This window comes from Schistocerca serialis, chromosome 4, assembly GCF_023864345.2.
Source record: "Schistocerca serialis cubense isolate TAMUIC-IGC-003099 chromosome 4, iqSchSeri2.2, whole genome shotgun sequence".
Classification (NCBI taxonomy): Eukaryota; Metazoa; Arthropoda; class Insecta; order Orthoptera; family Acrididae; genus Schistocerca; species Schistocerca serialis.
In genome coordinates this window covers 652,514,032-652,536,786 of record NC_064641.1, presented here as the reverse complement: position 1 = coordinate 652,536,786, position 22,755 = coordinate 652,514,032, and the positions used below count along the sequence as shown (strand labels likewise).

General features: G+C 38.9%; 1 protein-coding gene across 5 annotated transcripts in view; it reads left to right on the top strand.

The window, feature by feature from the left end:
• The first annotated feature begins 6,676 nt into the window (after positions 1-6,676).
• LOC126475514 (uncharacterized) overlaps positions 6,677-22,755 on the top strand; it is a 33,447-nt gene continuing 17,368 nt past the window's right edge. Inside the window, exons 1-3 of one of the 5 annotated variants that reach the window (XM_050103440.1) lie at positions 6,680-6,765; positions 7,703-7,759; positions 8,932-9,028. In XM_050103440.1, coding sequence (XP_049959397.1) covers positions 7,729-7,759; positions 8,932-9,028 — 128 coding nt within the window. In that variant the 5' untranslated portion in view covers positions 6,680-6,765; positions 7,703-7,728. Of the gene's footprint in view, positions 6,766-7,288; positions 7,760-8,859; positions 9,029-22,755 lie in introns of those variants that run through there. The other 4 variants (XM_050103437.1, XM_050103438.1, XM_050103441.1 and 1 more) reach the window with 4 other exon arrangements.

Genomic DNA, 22,755 nt, shown 5'->3' with positions numbered 1-22,755 from the left:
TGTGCAACCGTTGTTTAAAGTAAAATTACCGGTCCGTCAATGGAGCAAATGTGCAAAAAATGTGAATCATAACGGGAGCATTCTTTTGTGTGACTAACAGCCTGTGTTATTCTGTAAATTTACATTGTCAAGTGGAAACAAATAGTGAAGATGGCGGGAAAAAGACAGAAAAGCCACAAATCTCCGAGACGTGTAAATACAATGGTCCTCACATACAAATGATTTAAAGATCACAAACCACGCTCACCACATTGTCATGTACATAAATCTCAAAACATTTGGGTTTTGAAAATAAATATAATGTTTCATGGTGGAGAAATCAACTGTACCAAACATTGTAGACGTGCATACTCGTTTTATAAAGACCTATGAATTTCGAATCTGTCTTCTGCAGCTCCTTGGCTGCTACAATAATAGCCTGGAGTTTGTTTCTCTGGATGTACCGATGAATCCAGAGTTTTGTTCGTTTCTCATTCGTGAGAAAAACACATCTTCCTCTGAGCCCGAATTTGTGCTCGACATGCCGAGTGCAACTAAAAGATGTTCAGGTGTGACAAACAACAATTACTTTCCTCCACGATCGCACATGGCAACTGCAGTTTCTCATGTGTTGCCAACTAGTCGGCGACCAGTTGTTGCTGTAGATCGCCAGCCCGTTTCTTTTCAATCTTTCCGTGTGCGGACGATCTAAAAAGGCTGCCGTCAGTACTGACTGACAATCACAGGTGCCTAGAACTCCGGCAACATTAAAGCGTTGCCGGAGAAACGGAAACAAGATTGCATTACGTGACTGATCGTGGTACTCATTCGCACGAAGGGGTCAAGCAAATCGAAATCAACTGTAACGGGTTCCTACCTGGCCAGACGGACTATAGTACCACAAATCCTTTCAAAATGTCATCCTTCATTAATGCGCCGGTTTTCAACATTCGACAGGTAAATGAAACTTCAATGCCATAGTTTGATTAAAATACTGTAGCATCCTAAGACTCCATTGCGATACAAAACTCTTTACAACCCCTGTCCCCCTTACAAAAAAAAAAAAAAAAAAAAAAAAAAAAAAAAAAAAAAAAAAAAAAAAAAAAAAAAAAAAACTGAAATTCACCTATGGTATGAGTATCTTTAATGTCTCTAAGAAAGCCGAATTCCAGTCTTCATTTTATTTAGGAAAAGAGCTATACCGATTTTTTAAGGAGTGAAATTTTACTGTCTGGGAAGCAGCTTCAGACTTAAAAAAAATGCATCAAATGGCTCTGAGCCCCTATGGGACTTAATTTCTGAGGTCATCAGTCCCCTAGAACTTAGAACTACTTAAACCTAACTAACATAAGGACATCACACACATCCGTATCCGAGGCAGGATTCGAATCTGCGACCGTAGCGGTCGCACGGTTCCAGACTGTAGTGCCTAGAACCTCTCGGCCACACCGGCCGGCCTTCAGACTTACTGTGGTGGCGTAGCAAGACAGCCACGCCACTCGGAAGTAGCCGAAAGGCACGCGCTTAAACTCACGCAGGCTGGCGTGAGGTCTGAAACAGGATACGTAATGAATGCTATAAAGAAAAGTACGTAGCTGCTGGAATACTTAACTTTAATCCACAATTGGTGACATTGGTCTTGTTACTGTACATGCTTCATTAGATACATAGCAAAGGATAAATGGCGCCTTGCCAGGTCGTAGCAATTGACTTAGCTAAAGGCTATGCTAACTATCGTCTCGGCAAATGAGAGCGTAATTCTCAGTGAACCTTTCCTAGCAACGTCGGCTGTACAACTGGGGAGAGTGCCAGTACGTCTCTCTAGACCTGCCGTGTGGCGGCGCTCGGTCTGCAATTACTGACAGTGGCGACACGCGGGTCCGTCGTATACTAGCGGACCGCGGCCGATTTAAAAGGCTACCACCTAGCAAGTGTGGTGTCTGGCGGTGACACCACACTTATCACGTCGTATCTCGAATATGACAACACACTGTAATACTATTTTGTCTCTGGTTACCAAAACATCTTGCTTAGCAACAGATCTTTTCGAAGTTGCTTGTCACATTGCGTTTACTATATATAAACTATGGAAAAGACTTTTTTTCAACTTTTGCAATATTTGACTTGTGAACTTTGCACATGGTACGGCCCGTTATAACGTTTCGTGGCATCTCTATAAATGTGTACTTAATTTTAATTAGTGCCGTAGTAACTTTTCATCTTGCAGCGTGCTAGTTTGGTTGGAGAGTCGTCGACAGAAGTAAAAAACAGCTTCAGGCGTGTCCCAGGGAAGGACGATCCCTTGTTGTCCATTTTCTGTGTAATGACGTGACAGACAACACAATTGTTTGCAGATGATCCAGTTCTTTATAATGAGATACTATTTTAAAAAGGCATCACAAACATCGTCAGATCTTGATAAGATTTTAAAGTGTTTCAAAGACCCGTAAATGGTTTTCAATGTTCAGAAACGTAAATTTATGCTGTTCACACAACGCACGAATATAGTATCCTGTGATACAACATCAGTAAATAATTCACAACTGAAATCAGTCGACTCGTACAAATACCTGGGAGTAACAATTTATAGGGATACGTAATGGAATGATCACACAGGTCCAGTCGCAAATAAGGCGGGTGTTCGGATCATTTGCAGTGTACTGGGAGAATGCAATCTACATGAAGGAATGCTTACGAATCACTTATACTTATCGTCTTAGAATATTTCGTAAGCTTGTGGGAGTAGTATCAAATGGGGCTAACAGATGATATTGAACGTATGAAAAGAAGGACAGTACGGCTGGTCACAGGTTTGTTTTACATACTGGAGAGCTCACAGAAATTTTGAGAATCCTTAATTGGCGGACTGTTGACGATAGACACAATTATCCCACGAAAGTCTACTTACAATAATTTCGAGGACCATTGATAAGTCAAGAATCTAGAGATATCCTCCATCGCCCTATGTAGCACTCCCATAGCGATTACGAAGACAAGGCATTTAAGCACTTATCCCGCACTCTATAGTCGATTGGATCGGAAAGAAACTCTAACATGTAGTATAATTCTAAGCATCCTCTGCCAGTAAGTACCACTTCACTGTAGTTTTCAGAGTATGTATGTAGATGTAGGCTAAATTTTCGCCTCCGGAAGAGTTTCCTGCTTGAGGAGTCGCAGGTAAAATCTTTCGCGCAGCTGATGGTTCAAATGGTTCGAAGCACTAAGGGACTTAACATCTGAGGTCATCAGTCCCCTAGAACTTAGAACTACTTAAACCTAACTAACCTAACGGCATAACGTACATCCATTCCCGAGGCAAGATTCGAACCTGCGACCGTAGCAGCAGCGCAGTTCCGGTCTGAAGCGCCTAGAACCGCTCGGTCACGGCGGTTGGCTTCGCGCAGCTGATGGGGCGACACATTGAGAGTAGGGATGGCGGTTATCACTGAAACAACCGGTTTTCGGTTATGTCGTTGTTTTCAAGCCAGCTTAACACGTTTGTTATAACCGAGGCAAATGGCTCTGAGCAGTATGCGACAAAACTTCTGAGGTCATCAGTCGCCTAGAACTTAGAACTAATTAAACCTAACTAACCTAAGGACAGCACACACATCCATGCCCGAGGCAGGATTCGAACCTGCGACCGTAGCGGGGTCGCTCGGTTCCAGACTGGAGCGCCTACAACCGCACGGCCACTCCGGCCGGCTTAGCCGAGTCCAAATACCGAAAAATACTGGTTATTCGGAACTAAAACCGCTCAAAATAACCGATTTTCGGTTTTCTGTTCCTATTATTTTCTGCCATAAGTGGAGAAATCGAATAAAAATTGAAAAAAATTCACTTTCTTAGTTTCGAAGTACACAGAGTCAAAATTTTACGTTAAACAGTCAAACAGAAAAGAACCTAGTCCGTCCATGGTTCTTAGTTCTTCTCGAAAAGTGATAAGCAGTTGAATATGATAAAAAATCACCAGTATTTTCCTATTATTCTAATTTTTTGATGATCTGCTTTAAATTCATGTTGTAATCAGGGATCATGTCACTATTTGGGCATCACGAATGGTGAAAACTGAGGTTGAAGAATTCTGTTTTTCTTGTTACTTTGTCTGTTTCCTAGGCCTACAAGGAGATAAAGGCATACTATGTGGGCACAGGCAACAGATCAGCTACTTTCTATTTTTATTGTATTCTGTGAATGAACTGTTGTTAAGTTTTTAATTTATTACCGTTACCATCCCAAAGAAAGCCGGTGTTGACAGATGTGAAAATTACCGAACTATCAGTTAAATAAGTCACAGCTGCAAAATACTAACGCGAATTCTTTACAGACAAATGGAGAAACTGATGGAAGCCGACCTAGGGGAAGATAAGTTTGGATTCTGTGGAAATGTTGGAACACGTGAGGCAATACTGACCCTAGACTTATCTTAGAAGCTAGATTAAGGAAAGGCCAACCTACGTTTCTAGCATTTGTAGACTTAGAGAAAGCTTTTGACAATGTTGAGTGGAATACTCTCTTTCAAATTCTGAAGATGGCATGGGTAAAATACAGGGAGCGAAAGGCTGTTTACAATTTGTACAGAAACCAGATGGCAGTTGTAAGAGTCGAGGGGCATGAAAGGGAAGCAGTGGTTGGGAAGGGAGTGAGACAGGGTTATAGCCTATCCCCGATGTTATTCAATCTGTATATTGAGCAAGCAGTAAAGGAAACAAAAGAAAAGTTCGGAGTAGGTATTAAAATCCATGGAGGAGAAATAAAAACTTTGAGGTTCGCCGATGACATTGTAATTCTGTCAGAGACAGCAAAGAACTTGGTAGAGCAGTTGAACGGAATGGGCAGTGTCTTGAAAGGAGGGTATAAGATGAACATCAACAAAAGCAAAACGAGGATAATGGAATGTAGTCGAATTAAGTCGGGTGATTAGGAAACGAGACACTTAAAGTAGTAAAGGAGTTTTGCTATTTGGGGAGCAAAATAACTGATGATGGTCGAAGGAGAGAGGATATAAAATGTAGACTGGCAATGGCAAGGAAAGCGTTTCTGAAGAAGAAAAATTTGCTAACATCGAGTATAGATTTAAATGTCAGGAAGTCGTTTCTGAAAGTATTTGTATGCAGTGTAGCCATGTATGGAAGTGAAACGTGGTCGATAAATAGTTTAGACAAGAGGAGAATAGAAGCTTTCGAAATGTGGTGCTACAGAAGAATGCTGAAGATTAGATGGGTAGATCACATAATTAATGAGAAGGTATTGAATAGAATTGGGGAGAAGAGGAGCTTGTGGCACAACTTGACTAGAAGAAGGGATCGGTTGGTAGGACATGTTCTGCGACATCGAGGGATCACCAATTTTGGAGGGCAGCGTGGAGGGTAAAAATCGTAGAGGGAGACTAAGAGATGAATACACTAAGCAGAGTCAGAAGGATGTAGGCTGCAGTAGGTACTGGGAGATGAAGAAGCTTGCAAAGGATAGAGTAGCATGGAGAGCTGCATCAAACCAGTCTCTGGACTGAAGACCACAACAACAACAACCATAATTTCTTTCCTCATTTATTATTTCACAGAAATGCAGACAAATCTATAATTTTTAAGCAGATGAAGTGTTGTACTTCATTGATGTGTCACTTGGTAAAAATATTCCCAGCCTAGGATTGGTCCCATTCTGAAATACAACGGACAGCGAGAAACTACCGTACAGATCAGGCGCAAGCAAGTCTTGCACACTGCAAGTACACACTTACCATGAGCCATTGCACGCGACAATGCTGTACCAGTTCTTATGCTATATGTTTGTTGCTCGTCTCTGTCGGCATTGTTATTAAAATAGCAGTGGTCGATTTTCCCATACTTTGTAATATCGCAGTATTGCAAACCAACGCTGATTTTACTAATAAAAATTAGGCCTTCTTAAAGAAAAGGTTTATTTAACTATGGCGAATTGATATTTCGGTTTTTTGCTCGGTTATTAGTAAAAACTAAAACACATTTGTTATAACCCAGTCCAAATACCGAAAAATAAAGGTTATTCGGAACTAAAATAACGGTACCGGTTTTAACCGGTCGGTTTTCCCCATCCCTAGATGGAAACCGACAACACCAGGCTCCAAATGGCTCTAAGCACCATGGGACTTAACATCTGAGGTCATCAGTCCCCTAGACTTAGAAACTACTTAAACCTAACTAACCTAAGGACATCACACACATCCATGCCCGAGGCAGGATTCGAACCTGCGACCGTAGCAGCAGCGCGGTTCCGGACTGAAGCGCCCAGAACCGCTCAGCCACAACGGCCGGCACCAGGCTCCCATTGGTGTATTGGTGATGAGTGCATTGCAGCACTTCGCTGTCAAGTGACAACTACTTGACATCGGACTTCAGCTGCGAGACAGAAAACAGCGCCGCAGAGATTTGCACGTCGCTTGTGTAGCCACGGATTCGGGAACATCGGTGCAATGACAGCCAACCATGTCGTGTCACTCGGCTGCGCAGCGCGCCTCGTGAATGGCATTCCGCGGCAGCCGCTTCCCCGTCGCGTCGCCCACACATGGTAAAATGTGCGCTCTCCCTCCCCCCTCCACGCCCCCCCCCCCTTTCCCTAGTCGCCCAGCCCCCGCAGAGCGCGCTTGCCCGCGTGCGGCATCTGGCGACTCCACCCTTGGCTTGCGTCGCCGAAGCGGCCTTCGGCTCACACCGAGTTTCCAAGCGGCACTGTGCGGCGGCGCTGCTGTGCTCATTCGTGTGCGACAAACGAGCGCCACAGTTGGATAATATGGATGTAATCAGAAAGGTAAGATTATCGCACATACCTAATACAGGAAGACAATGCTCTATGCAGTGACACTCGGTTATTTAAACATATTTTATCACGAGGCGATAACGACATGACTCGGTTGAGTCATGCTTCAGCTATACAGTCGAAGCTGTTTACCAACAATGAACGACAGCGTAACATCGATACCTATATGGGTAAAAACAACTTTGGTAGATTAATACGCGATGAGGACGAAATATATTCATACATGTAACCGCCAAACAAACTATTAATAGTATTTGATAAATGTCATTACGACACCGCGTCTTATAATGTGCTGTCAATACAATAAACATCGATATTTTGCTGGGGCGAAGCAAACATGAAAACTTAACTTTGCATTGTGCGAAGCGGAAAGACAGTGGCGCACTTGCTCTCCTTGGTCGTGCGCACACTAGCTTGGGCATTTTCGGGCTTGGGAGTCTGTTACGTTACAGTTTAATTTTAGAAAGCAGGAGCGGGATGTGCCCGTATCCCCATACGCCACTGTATAGTCGACCGCTACACTCCGGCACGACCCTATACCGAATATGGACCAATCTCGAATTTCGTCGCCGGGCGCCAAATTGAGAAGGTGTAAACTTACTACTCTGAAAATGCTTAATTTTAGCATAGCGTGTGCCATGTAGGGGGGCTTTCGTGCGTGTGTACCGGGAACGCATCCGCTCGGGCGAGTGCGAAAAGTGCAGCGCGGCCGAGCTCCGGTGTAAGCTGTGTTTTTGTGGCTCGAGAAATTCGTAATAGGTTCATAAGCGAAAATGTTGCGTTCTGTGAAGAATTCAATGTGCATCTGAAACCTTTCTGTCTTGAGATGTCTCTTATGTTTTATTTCAAACCTCTGTTTTTCGTTTTCAGTTGTTTGAACGTTGTATCAGAAATACGAGTGCAAATAAATTTTTGTTTTCGTTATTAGGTTAATGACAACAAACAAGTTCATTAATGTTGCCGGAACAAAGCTTCCCTGTTGCAGGTAGATCATCAAATATTGCGTGATTTGCCTTTGTGTATTTTTCCTTTCATTATTTAACATGGCTTAACAGACAATTAATACAGTATAACAATAACACAATAATACAGTGGAATTCCTAATACGATATTTGATTTTTTAATTTAGCTGCATTACGTTTTATATATTTCTTTATTTCCTCAAATCTCTAATACTTGATGTTCTGTGTTGTGTGAAGTAGTGCTGGGCTAACTTCATCTGCTTTCCCAGATTTGAGAATGTAATTGTAATTTTGAAATCTAATAAATCATTTGATAATTTACTCCTGTGTTGGATTTTTTTTAGTCTAAATTTGAGTCTTAATTTTTTTATTGTTTCTTGAAATTGGCGATAGACTTACCAGTGGAACAGGATGTATAAATTAAGTACCGTTGTAAGCAATAAAATAATTATTTTCAGATAAATTTCAACACCATCTAATTCATTAATTTAGAAATACCAAAATATTCTTTGGGTTTCTCTTCAGACAAATAATTAAATTCCGCAAATAGTATCATGACACTGTTGAAGTAGATTTAATGTGGAACTAGAGTTGTAAATGTATAATGACATGTTAGTAAACATATTAGCTACAATGATGAAACTGCTGTCATGCCCTTTAAATTATTTCGATAGAATTCGGAGTTCCCTTGTTTACTGCATGGCCCACGCATCTGACGAATAGAGAGGGCCCTTGTGCGATATAATTGCAATTATTTTTGTTACACTTAGGAGGCCTGTGCATCAGATTTGCAATTGTTTTCGATTGCCATTCAGGGAATTACATAATCAGTGGCAACAGAATTATCACTCTGACGTTAGTGATTGTCCACATTATGCCCTCATGATTCTCTTGTACTTAATTAAACATCCTGTCTTGTAATTCGTGTACATACATGTGGTAATTTATTCTAAAAATGTTGCTGAATTATCTACAGCCAGTGTTTCATTTCTTACAGTTTCATTTCTTGACACAATTTAAAGGTGTACTCAAAAAATAACACCCACAAACACTTAAATTATCTCTGTATAAGTTATACCAAACTAAAAGACAATCTTAACCCCTTTGACATCTATGCACACAGAAATTATGCAAACAGAGGACATCGGCAATAGTAAGTCACTGGATAACGACCTGTCTTTGAACACTTCTGCAGAAATTGCTATGACTGTGAAAGAAGAGCCCTGTGACAAGGCCGCTCCAGTTTCACCACCCAGCAGATCCTCGTCTCAAGAGCCCAGTGCAGCTGACAGGTAGTTACTGCAAGAAATACCTTACTGTTCTTGTTATGCTGTTTTATGTATATTTTGGGGCATTAAAATACCATAGTAATAACATGTTAAAAAGTCTCACAGTTGTTATTTATGTGGGGTTACCAGATTCAGTGTTTTTCAGAACTGTGGCATGTAGCAATTCAAGCACGAGCAGACTTGCAGTCATTCCAGGGCTGTGCTATACTAGCTGTTTCATTTTGTGAAATGAATTGATGTGTTTTTGTAAAAATTATAAAATCCTGAGGGTATGCAGCCCTACCAAAATAACAACAAATTTATACTGCACAGCAGAGTAACTTTAAAACTGTAGGAATGTGAACGTCTTTAAGAAACTGAAAAAGTCTAGCTGTTGCCAATTACCACAAAACATTTAAATAGCCTACCCACGAACAAAAGTGTACCTTCAAAAGTATTGAAATTCTCATTATGTGAAAGGTGTGGAAAAGGAGTACTAGCTAAGGTGTCAAAAATTGCACACTAGTTATAACAGACAAAAAGGGATAGTTAGGCAGTCGTTTAACTAGATAGATTGGTTAACTAGATAGACAATATGTGTCTCCATGGGAGGGGGTGAGTGTTATAGTCAGTAGAATCAAGTAAAAATCTGCAACTTCTTTGGGGGACCCATCCAATTGACATGTGATGTCAACACAAAACAGTCTAGTCAATAGAGACGATTAGTAGCCATTACCACAGAAACATTATTTATATCTTTGGACATGCAAATACATTTATTAAATTGTCCAGCAGTCTAGTTTTGTGTGGATCAACAAATGTTAATTTCCAAACACTGTGTCAACGACTAATGTTTTTGAGATATGATATAAAGTCTCATCTGTAAACCATCTTCAGTGGTTCAAAGGTACCAGTAAATCTGTAGATATCCAGGACAGCTACTGCTTGGTTCACAGTTGTTACCACACTTTTAAGATGATACAAAAAGAAATTTTAAAATCAAGAAGAACAGTGAAGTAATCTAACTGTGTTTATTCTTCCTTCTACACTGAGTGTAATGATTAAATTGAAAGCAACATTTACATACAACTTATGGTGAGCATTCCTGTACTGAAAATCTCATTGACTGCAAAAGGTATTGGGTGCCTGTTTTTAGTAGCCCACACACTGATCAAGTGAAAGCTGGGCTTCATCTGCTTTTGAATTCTAGCATTAGTAAATGGACACTTAAAAAGGTGGCACCATTTCGTGGATAAGTTGGTAGAAAATTCTACCTGTTGTTAGTTTAGAATTTCTCTCACTGTGTTGATCTGCAGATGGGGTTAAAAGCATTCTTTCACATCTACATCAATACTATGCAGATCACTGTTCCACTTAACACAGTTGTATGGCTTAGTCTGATGAGATAATGCAGCTAAGATCAAAAAATTATTTTCTTTTCTATGAATTGTGTTGTTAGAACATTATGTACCACTGATGATTGAACACATTGCAGAAGGCTCTTGAGGTACCTTGGGATCCTTACACTCTTATATTTTCTCCCTGGTGGTATTTGTAGGTAATAATAACAGTATACTTAGGCTTAACTGTGAAACCATAATTCTCAAAGTAAAAACAATTTCCACCTGGGCTACACATCTCCATCACAGTTTGAGATGGCGTTATATATTCAGGTACTTGAGTTTATAAATCGTTGCTATAGACATGAGGCATGAAACTGAAAATCCTCTGATAGCAAAAACAAAGCAAAATAATAACTTACTAGCTGCACTTTCTATAATTTGTCAGAATATTTGGACCAGAGGGTGTAAATATGAGACAAAACTTTCATTACTATATTTTACAGAACTGGCCTGCAGTGGCAGTTTCTGCCTGTTAATATATATGCCAAATCCTTAGAGGCTCTCTCTCACAATAGGAATTACGGAGCGTGATGTGTGATGAATTGTTAAATAAAACAATGAAAATAATCAATTTTTGACAATATAATGCAACTGGATAGATAAAAAATCTACTCACCAAGCGATGGCAGGACAACACACATAAGAAAAGGTTTTACTGATGCGAGCTTTTGGACCCAGTGGCTCATTCTTTTGGCAGAACGGTTGAAGGGGAAGCAATAGGGGTGAAGACAAAGGAATGGAGAGGTTTAGGAACATCCATCACATACATGGTCTGTGTGCTGCTAAACGTTTCCCAAGTCAGTGCCCATCTGATTCCAAACCTGTAACATCCTTCCTGCTCACCTTAATCAGCTTTATGCTTACTTCACCTTTGAGGGGCAGACATACAAACAGGTCAAGGGTATGGCCATGGGAACCAGCATGGCTCCTTCCTGTGCTAAACTTTTCATGGGTTGCTTGGACGGGACTTTCTTGGGATCCACAAACTTTCAGCCCCTGGTTTGTTTTAGATACATTGGGGGCATCTTTGCCATTTGGACTCATAGTGAGGCTGACCTGTTAAAATTCCTGGAATCTCTAAATACCTTCTCACAGCTAAATTTCACATAGTCCTATTCCAAATCCCTTGCCACTTTCCTTGATGCTTATTTCATCCTCACTGAAGGCCAGCTACACTCTTCTGTCCACATTAAACCAACTAACAAACAACCAGCTGTTATGTAAACACTGTTCGGCCTTTTACATCAGCATGATTACCACCAAGTTATCAGTTAGGATGAATTGGGTATATACCAGAAAAACATAATTTCCTATTGCGGAGCATGCTCTACAATGTGACAATCATGATCTCAGTGCCTGTTTCACCATCTGGATTCTTCCCCCAGACACCAGTTTCTCAGAACTCCACAGGTGGGAACTAGTGCTACAACAGGTCCTTGGTTCTCGCCACCCACCTGGACTTAATTTATGTAACAACTCATTTCTTCCTTTACGGTAAATACTCTTTCATTCACTCTATTTTAGTTTTCTATATCATCCATTTTCTGACCTGTCAATTTTTTGCCGTCCCTCTCCCACCTCTGTTACATACAATGCACTTAACTTTTGATTCTTATTAACTCATGCATTATGTTCTAGCAGTAATCTCTATTTTTCATAGTATCCTGCCTTCCATCTTTAAGCTCTCAGGTTTTCAAATGTCGTCCAGTGCATTCCTCAACAATCATTCTGTCCTTCTAATCCTGTCTTGCAAGCCTTCTGTGACCCAGGGTTCTGGGTGCACCCCTTTTCCTTACCCTCTCCAATTCCTTTCCCTTCATACTTATTACTTCAGCCCTTCTGCCAGAAGAAGGAACCACTGGCTCCAAAAGATTGCATAAGTACAACCTATTTTTACATGTGTAATGTCCTGCCACCACTTGGTGAGTAAATTTTTTATCTATCCAGTTGAATTATTAAATAAGTGTTATTGTTACGCTATTGATTTAGCAATTTATTAACTTCCCCTGAAAACCCTGTTATGGATATCAGCAACAGAGGATGTGACATGTGTACCATCTCGAGGGAACTGATGTGGAAGATAAACTCTATCTGTGCTCCACACCAAAGCAGTGTCATCCAATACGAAAACAATGAACAAAGTTCTTCAGGGTATTTTATATCACTTACATACTTTAATGATTTAGGAATATAATGAAAAGTTCAGCATTGTTAACACTACACCAGAGATAACATGTTTGTGAAGAAAATATACTTATTCACTGTTGCATTCTATAATTTCCACATGTTGTGTTATAATGTGTTATGTGTGAGAGTCTTTTTGCTGGGCAATTGGCCTTATCAGGGTGCCAATGTTTGATCCTCTACTTTCAAATGCCTCTAATGTAGACTCTGTGCAAAATCGTTTATATGTTAGTGTTTACTTGCTCTCAACAGATAAGTTGTTAAGTGGTGCTCTTCCTCAACAAATAGTGTGTAGCAAAATATTAAATTCATGCACACTGTCTTCTGTTTATCATCATCCTGGTTCACTTCCCATAACAGCAAAGTAGTTAAACCTTATACTCTTCCCTTTGCCACTGGCTTTAGAATCAATCCATTAAGATTGTGTGTTTTTCTCATTGTAGTCATTAACATTACCTTTATGTTCCATACCAGGCAAGAAGGCAAGGTCATTAGCACACTGGACTCACATTACTCACTTGGAAAGAATGAATGGACTTGCATATATCAGGAATGTAAACTATAGCACTAAACACCGACAGCACTACTTTTTTTTACTGTGACATGCACACCCCTTTCATCATGGATTTGTGGCCTGCCTAAAAATGTATTTAAAACACTGTACATAAAAATATCATATGTTCTGTCATGTAGTATGTAAAGTAAATGTGCATTGCGGAGAAGCACTTCAAAAGTGTAAATGGCTGATGCTATTCATGTAGACTTACATGAAGTAGCAAGAGTCTTGAACAAAAGTTTCACAGATGATAGTCAGGGGGTAGTAGATATAGGCAAAAACAAAACAAAAATATGACACAGAGGCTACTTTCTCAAACAGTTGATTCTATTGTGGAGAAAAAGAGGAATAAAAAGTGAGGAATAATGAGACTATTCCAGAATTAAAATAAGGAGTAAATCAGAAACTTCTCTGTGCCTCTCTGTGACTAGGGTTGTCTGTGCTTTCCCTGTTTATATTCTGTATAGTCTCATTTCTTCCAAGTCTTTCTTTTCTTTCACTGGATGGAGGAGTGTTTGAATGAGAAAGATAGCATACAATCAGTGGAAACTCCAAGATGGAAAACAAGAATGTGAAACGGATAGATTGCTGCTTGCCACATAGAGAAGGCTAAAGCTGTAGTGCCCAGAGGTGACAATGGGCAGGTGTGTTTGAGTTATGCATGTGTGTGTGCTTTTCCTACCTCTGATGAAGAACTTAGTCCCACAGGTCATAGTAGCTAGCAGCATTTTTCAGTGTGCTTGTCTACTTCTTAACACATCCTCCTATGTGGTGATTAGCAGTCTATCAGTGTCATAAGTTTTGTTTTCAAATATATGTGGTACAGAAAGCAAAGTTGTTTATACTAAATACACACAGTTCTCACTTGTCACTGCATTTGAATAAAACTTATTTGGTGAAAGTATTTCATTGACAGAAAATATAAGACAATGAAGCATGACATTACAATTACATTTTGTTTGGAAAAAAATAGTGTAGCTTTCTTTGAAGTGACTTCCCCCATGTTATTTGTTTTGAAAACATTTACATGTCAAGTAATTTCTTATTCTAGACAATCAATTATGACAATATTGTTGCAAATAGGTTTATCTGACAGAAGTTTTCTATGCTGTGTACAATGCTTTTTTTGTATATACATATGTATAAATGAGTTAACCAATAATCACAAAAATTGTGTTACTTTACTTATTGGAATGTGTCACTGGTGACGGTTTACACTAGTCTAAACATGCACCACAATGCACTCCTTCACACACAATTTTGTTAGGCATCAGGTCCATGATGATACTTCTGCCTTTGTGTTTTTCCATTTTTCTTTCTCGAAAACTGAGTCAACATCCCTCCAGGTACCATTAGGTTTTGATTTCAGGAAAGTGGAGATAGTTTAGTGCACTGTGACAGACCTTGGATATAATATTTTACAGTAAGAGGCATTATATTTTGTGCGTAGTCTAAAGTATAACAGAGATGTTGGTTATTATGTTAATTATTTACCAAACCTTTCTTCACATTCTCTAAATAATCCTTCACCAAGTTTTATTAAGAGCAATGCTTTAAAATGTTCTTTTTTCCTGTAATGGAAGCACCATTTTCTGGTAGAAAATAGGCTTCTTCATTTTGTATTTATTTATTTCTCAATAATTGTAAATATGTCTGGTTCTTTTCCATGATTATGAATGCTGCTATTAGTGTAATAATTATGTTCTTCTTCGTGTGTATAACAGGCCAGTAGATGTACTCCGATTTTTAGAATGGTCCTTACAGTGAGCCCAGTAACTATTTCTGGTTATTATTCTAGTTAAACATCAGTAAAAACTTCCTTTAGACAAAAAAAGTTTCTTGTTTGGAAATGAGAAACAGAATCAAAAGAGATGTAGCAGATTTCATGCCAAGAGTCCTACGACTACAAGCTGAAACAAATATACAAAACACAGATTCAAAGTTGAATTCCTCACTGGAACTGCCAAAAGAGAGAGACCAGATACTGTTGGTAAAATTATTTGTCTAATGGTTTGTAGTGATGCTGTAGAAAGAGGAACAGGTGAAACATGATTTTCCAAAATATCAGGAGTTTTAAGTAGGTAGCTAACAAGAGAATGATCTTACCTTCAAGGTAAACTGCAGGGCCTCCATTTTAGTTCAGATTAAAAAAGGAAAGAATACAACAGGAGAAATCTAAATCAGTAATATGTAGCATTACATGTGCTGTGCAGGTTTTATGATGTATATCTTTTTTGCCACATTTACATATATGAGTAGTTCCCAAGTGTCCATCCAGGTAAAATATTAGAAATAATATGATGTTTCAGGTACATATCTGTCTGCCAGCAGACTGATGAACTGAAAAGTGTGGCCTGTTTGCAGTGACTGTATGTAAAATATCAACCTCCCCACCCCCCTCCCACCCAAAAAATAAATAAATAAATAAATAAAAATAAATAATCCACACACCCATGGTTCATCTACACCAAACTGAATGCATTTGTTGGAACACAATAAAGAAACTACTGTTTCTATAGCCATACAGTGATCTATGCCAAATTCATTCTATGTGTGAAACACTGAGCTATGAATAGGAGCAGACTGGTTTCCGTGCATTGTTCAAGAATCTGCACTGTCAAGTAATGATCCAAAGAACGTCAGTGACATACATGGCTTCAAGAGCCTAACATGTCTGCCATAAAGAGAGACAGCCTTTCCCCAAGGGCTATGCACTGAATTACGAAGGCAGAAAAAAGCTTGCTCAATTAACAGCTTACTATGACTTTGTTATACAAGAGGCTGCAGAAATTTGCATTGCACACTACTTAATAAGCTATGAAAACAGGTAGATGTAGATGAAGTGAATGAATTCTGCTGCCTTGGAACCAAAATAACACACAATTGATGAGGCAGGAAGTACATAAAAAAGAGAGAGTGCTAAAAAAAAAATAATAATAAAAAAAGTTTCGAATATTTTGAGAGGTGGTAGTACTCATTGAAACAAGAAAGAACATAAGTCCAGTAAACATGGGTCTGGAAATGCATACTTTCTGAGATAAACACGTTTATCAGAAGGGCTGCTTGATGCTTGTTTGTGAATATTAGCACAGTTGTTGCATTGGCGTACTGTGAAAGGTGTCAGCAGAGTGTTATGATGTTTTACTGACAGTACTGTATCTACTGTTAGGTGATCTGCAGTCAGTTGTGTGGTTCAAGTCGTGTTGCAGGCTATGTTAGTTTGTGTCATGTTTGTGTGCCTCATCATACGGTAATGTTAACCTTCGGTACGTATCATGGTGTTTTACCTTCTTCCAAATGTTGATTCACTTATGTGTTTAATGTTATTGTACTGTTTGTATATACAAGTGGTGTAGTACAGTTACATATTCTCTCTTCTACTACTTGTTAGCAATGGAAGCCTATTACTCAACAAGTGAAATGACAGATATGATATTCTGCTATGGTGTAGCAAATGGATATAGGCTGTGAGCCCATGTCCTCCGTGTTGAAAAATTTACCCAGCACAGAGTTCCCTATTCAGCAGACTTTTCCAGCGTTTGAGGGACACAGGTACCCTTGCACCTCAGAAGACTGGCAGTGGAAGGCCCAGCAATCTGCTTGCCTAACATGGAGAAGAACGTGTTACGTTTGGTGGAAGAAACCCCTGGGACCAGTGTGCAATTATTAGCAGCAGCAGAAAGCGTGTCTCACTTCCTTATCTTGAGGGTATGTCATGAACAGTTGCTGCACCCATATCGTCTACAGTGCGTTTGGAACCAAAGGCCGTAGGATCATCATGGCAGATGGCGATTCTGTCAATGGCTGTTGCAAAAATGTGGTGCAGATCCACTACTCACATCCAAGATTTTATTTACCAATGAAGCATTGTTCACAAGAGAGGGTGTTGTGAATTTCCATAACCAGCATATATGGTCAGATGCAACTCCCCAAGCAATTAAGGAAAGAGGTCATCAACACCAATTCCCAATCAACATACAGGCAGGCATACTTTGCAACAGATTAATAGGGCCATTTGTGCTACCACAAAGGTCAACTGGGGTGCATTATTTAGTCTATCTCAAAATGTATTACCTACCTTGTTGGATGCTGTGCCATCGCTGCAGTGAATACAAATACGGTTCATGCTTAATGGTGCACCAGCACACGTTTGTCACAATGTGCGCAAACATCTGATTTCGGACATTTCAGGACTGCTCGATTGGGGGGGGGCTACATTTTTACCTGCTCATTTTCCATACCTCAATCCCCTAGACTTTTGATTATGGAAACATTTGAAGAGATTGGTCTCTAACACTTCAATCAACAGTATGCAAACACTAATGTGTCGTACCTTCAAAGTGTGCCAGCAGGTATGACATCAACCAGGTATATTTCAAACGGTGCATCATTCCTTATGCCAGAGGGCGGAGGGGAGCATTGTCATGAATGGACACCATGTTGAACACCTCCTGTAAATGTGTGCTTATCGCAAAAAGTATATGGATTGTGGGAAAACCAGAAAAGAAGGGAACTGAATTGTCTGAGAAGTGGTGCTATAGAAGGATACTGAACATTAGATGGAGGTTCTCCACAGTTGGCAAGGAAACGGTCATATTGAGAACAGTGACAAGAAGAAGGGCAGGTTGATCGAACATGTGTTAAGACATCAGGAAATAACATTGATGGTACTAGATGTAACTGTAGAGAGTAAAAACTCTTGGAAAAGACAGTGATTTGAATGTATCCAACAAATAACTGAGGATGTTGGGTGCAACTGCTACTCTGAGACGAAGTCAGCACAGGAGAGGAAGTCATCACAGGCTGCATCAAACCACTCACGTGACTAATGGGAAGAAAAGAAAAAAGAAGAGAGAGAGAGAGAGAGAGAGAGAGAATGAAAACCAAAGCTATATGAAAACGTGCCGTAAGCTATGTAGTGCCTGCCACAGAGCACATATCAGGTGGCAATGTGCGTGCAGCCACAGAATCAGGTGTCTCAGTACCAGACCCTAAGAGTACTTTCACTCTTGGCACAGATGGACAGTGGGAGTGGGCGATATGTAAATATTCTGTCTCATTCAACCGCTCTCTTTATTAACATCTCTTATACATGTATTTTTGCCTCTAATACCTTCTCTGATCTTGTTTAGCTAATTATTAGAAATATTGTTTGGAACTAAGTTCAGTAACCTGAATGTGTCAGCATTCTTTGTTAGGAACATCATTTCACTGTAAGAGGTTTGTATCTCCTAGCGTTTACTACAATTGTGTATGTATTTTTATTGGAAGCTATTATTCATCTGTCGCTCCTGCACCAACACAGCATCTTTAGAATATGTGGCTTCCGTTTCCTTCAAACTTCCATCTGCAGTCTCCAGAGAACCAAGGTGTCATCGCTGTAAGCCACAAGACAATTCACTTCATCAGCCCCATCCGGCAGTTACAGCAATGACCCACTCATCAGGTCATAAAATATTGGTCCACAAATTGAGCCTTGTGGGCAGTCACTGGTAATCTTTATCTATTACCTTGTGACAGAAAGGTATGTAATATATACCTTGTGAGAATCCTTCGATTTCATCTGGCAGGACATCTGCTAACTCCAGCTTTAGAAAGATGATGATACACCATCTTGAATTACCAGAGGAATGGTTCTAATTGATTGTGAAGAGGATGAGATGATTCTGAATCCATATGTATATCGCTAGACTTTAGTGTAACTGAAGCAGTTTTTTTATGTTGAGAGCCTAAGGGGAGCATCAATGCTGTACCCTGATAATGTTAAATTTAACATATTTACAGCCTGTTTTCTCAGGAACTATTCAAGGTAATAAAACAAAACTTTGCCAGGGTATAGAGTCATATCTTATACATTTGTTGATGTAACTTTCTTAGGAATCAAGATATGAATTTTTAAATGAAGGTCTTAAAAATTTATGTAACTAAAAATGTATTTTTTATGATCAAACTATGTGGGTTATCTATACCCTTGTAGATCCACATGAACATAATACTATTGTCAATAAGATAAAAATTCAGAGCTTTAGCTTAAGTAGTTTCTGAGATAATAGGGAAACATATGCAAAAAAATAGTTTTCAGAAATCACACTTGGAAGTTGAAACAAAGGAAAACTCACTATTGAATAAAAATACAGCCTAAAACTTTCCAACTTTTTAATCTTTATCTTCTTGACAGTCGACCATATGGAGTCCCTTTCTCTGTTTGAGGAATATTTCTGCTTCTGTTGTATTTTTGATCCCACATAACTTATTCCTTGGAGACTCACTGTCTGTCCAGTTCTTCTAGGATTGCATTTTTATTATGGGCAGACTAATTTCAGATTGCTTCAGAACCTTTATTCTGTCTGTATTTCCATTACTGAAGTTGATCACAGCATTATTGACACAAATCTTCAGTGTTTTCAAGTCCACAAAATACGTTTTTGTGCAGACTGGTCCATACAACACTATTGAAAGACTCATTTACATTTTGAGTTTTTGCTGTAAGCTAATTCTTCAGAAGATCTGGCTGTACTAGATGTCTATGCACTGGCTTTATTACTGCTACAGCATCTTCATCTTCCATGAGGTGTTCTGATGGGTATATTACATTCCTGCTGCCCCAGCTTTGCAGTATTTCCACCATTCAATTGGACACAAATAGTGCAGTGGCTTCTTATCACTTTATGTCTTGTGGAAAAATGTTGCCCTACTGCTTTTCACATTCCTTCCAGGTTGTTTGTTGTATTCTTTCTAATGGCTTGGCCATATTATCACTTTGCTGACTGATTGTTTTCTCAGTCAAACGTCCTCTAATAGTCTTGCCATTGTCAAGCTTTTTGCAAGAAATGTTCTGCTGGTTTTATGCAGTCAGATACCCATTCTTTTCTGCAAAAGACAGAGATACATTATATTTTTTGCAGTATTAGGTCTCCATAGGGCCTACTGTCAATTATTGATTTGAAAGAACTGGAATCACTATCACCAATAAATTTAGCATAGTGAACCCAACATTGTTCTAGAGAGTGCTGAAAGATGTTTGCAGATGAGGCACTGTCCATAGCTCTCTACTGGATCATCACATGTTTTCTGACCTTTATGTTCAGGCAGTTGTTTCTTTTCATTATTAGTACCCACTTTTGGGCGTCCATGGCAATGCTATGACAACACTTCAACGTCAAGCACCTCCAGTATCAAAAACATATGGCAGCTGCAAAAGATTTTTAGATTTATGGCCCCTTTTTTGCTACGATCCATCAAATACTATGTTAATGTCATTATTACCATCATTTTCTTCAACTGCTTCCCCTGTTTTAGATTACATTAATGTTTTGCAATTACTTTTACTGTGTCCCCTAAAGCAGCTGTTTATCTTTATATTTGTTTATCTTTATAACAGGTTCATAAGAGCACACAACATTTTTCTAGCCCTAGGGCCTTTATTGATGCATCTCAGTCCATAGAAATATCTGATGTTCATCTCAAAAAAAGTTATTGCTTTTACATTTTTCAGATATCAAAAATTCTTTCTTATTCTCACAGCTTGAACAAGATACTCCCAAACTAAAATCTAAACCCTTTCATTGAAGACATTTGCAGATATTACTGTCTCTCCACCACACAAATTACAGCATGCTGTTTCATTTAACATTGTTTTTAGTACACTGATATCACTGGCACTGGTTTCACTGCGCACTTCATTACTACTCACCAGCTGCTTCTATTTCCCTTATTCCTTCTTGTCTTAAATATTTCCTCTGGTGAACACATATTATAGAGAGAAACATAACTCCCAATGAGCAACAAGTCCAAATATACACAGTGAAATGAGTAATGTACCTTACAAAATATAGATGATACCATGAATTATACCACAAACAGGAAGTGACATTGCAACAACCAATATAGCCAACCTCTGCAGCAGGATGTTTACTGTAAATTAACATAAATCACTGTCTTCTAAAGTAAAAAGTGTTCATGGAACCTGTAGAAATTATTTGTGCAGTACATAAATTAACAATACTTACAATCATCCAAAATCAATGAAACATGCGTAAAATTCATTAGAAAAATCCAAACAACAGTTTTCCATTAAAAAATCGACATTTTATACCCATACCACCTTTTGCATTTCCCTTATTCACTCAAGCATGTTATGTTTCTATGAGTGAGGCATCAATGGCTAACCAAGCCTATTTTATAGACCAACAGAGGATTCAGTAAATTATGTGCCTGTGTTGCAAGATAAAATGCCAAGATAAAATAGCCTTCTTTAGCCTGACAAATTCTTATCAGTATGTGTAATCAGAAATTTAGGAAATACAAAAGTGAGTCAAATATAAACCAGCATTTTTTTTAAGTTTATTTAAGCTTCAGAAAAATTCACACAGACAAACTTATTTTTCTATAGTCTTCTTGATGGGAAACACATTTTTACCACCAGATGGACAGTTTCTTAGTCGTGTTTTTGTATGATGAACATGGTTGTGACAGCAGTCAGTTGTACATGGACACTTCAACTACACCATCATTGTCAAATCTGTGTCCTTCAACATTTCCTTTGGTGATCCAAAGAAATTAGAATTACAGGGTGATAAGACTGAACTAAAGGGAGGATGTTCTAGAGTGGTCTAGAACAGTTTCTGTATTTTTATTCAATCTGGGTAGCTGTGTGGGGTCAAGCATTGTCATGAAGCACAGTCACATCCCAGATTGGAAATGGATGCCTTTTCTGATGATATGCTAATTTTGTTTGGTCCTAAGGTTGGCAGTAGTATGCAGCATTCACAGTTTGACATTCATGTAGAAAATTGATGGAAGCACTCCTTTAAAATATAAAAAGACTGTTTTAAGAACCATGGGGAGACAGCTTGTGGCTTTCACGTCTGCAGATTTGTCCATTTTGCACCATTACATTGGTATTATATCGGTAGCAGTTTTCACACCTCAAGATGAAATGTGTGCCCTGTGGTAAAGAGATGAGGCGCCCACCTTGCAGACACTCCCCAAATATCTGTAGTTGTCGGTGACAGTTGCCTGATTTATTTATTTTTTATTTATTTATTTATATACTTGTTCCATAGCTCTGTACATGTGAGCAAGTCACTCAGATGTGGAACGTGTCAATATACATAATAAAATACATAGAATAAAGACATTGTTATAGTATTAATAACAGTGCACAAAAGTCATACTTATTAGCTTAAAAACTAGTCAACATAAATGTGAAGATAGCAGTTTCATATTTATGGCATTATTGCATTTATTTTAACCTTGAACAGTAATCAAAACTTCCCACTTTGGGTTTAAAAGTGACCCAAAAATGGAAATGAGAAGAACAGGAATTTTTACATTAGGGCATTATTACATTAGTTTAACAGTAAACAGTGTCAAAAAATTTAAAAACATCTTTCCGATCTGGGTTTTACTTATTTCTCTGAAAGAATTCCTCTAGTGAATAAAGTGAGGTCTCAAGTAAATAATTTTTCAAGCTACGTTTAAATACTGATGTACTACTCCTTATACTTTTAATGCTGTTGGGTAGGAAATTGAAAATTTTCGTTCCATCGTACTTTACCCCTTTCTGAATAAGTGTCAAGTTCTTTAACTCACAGTGGAAATCCTCT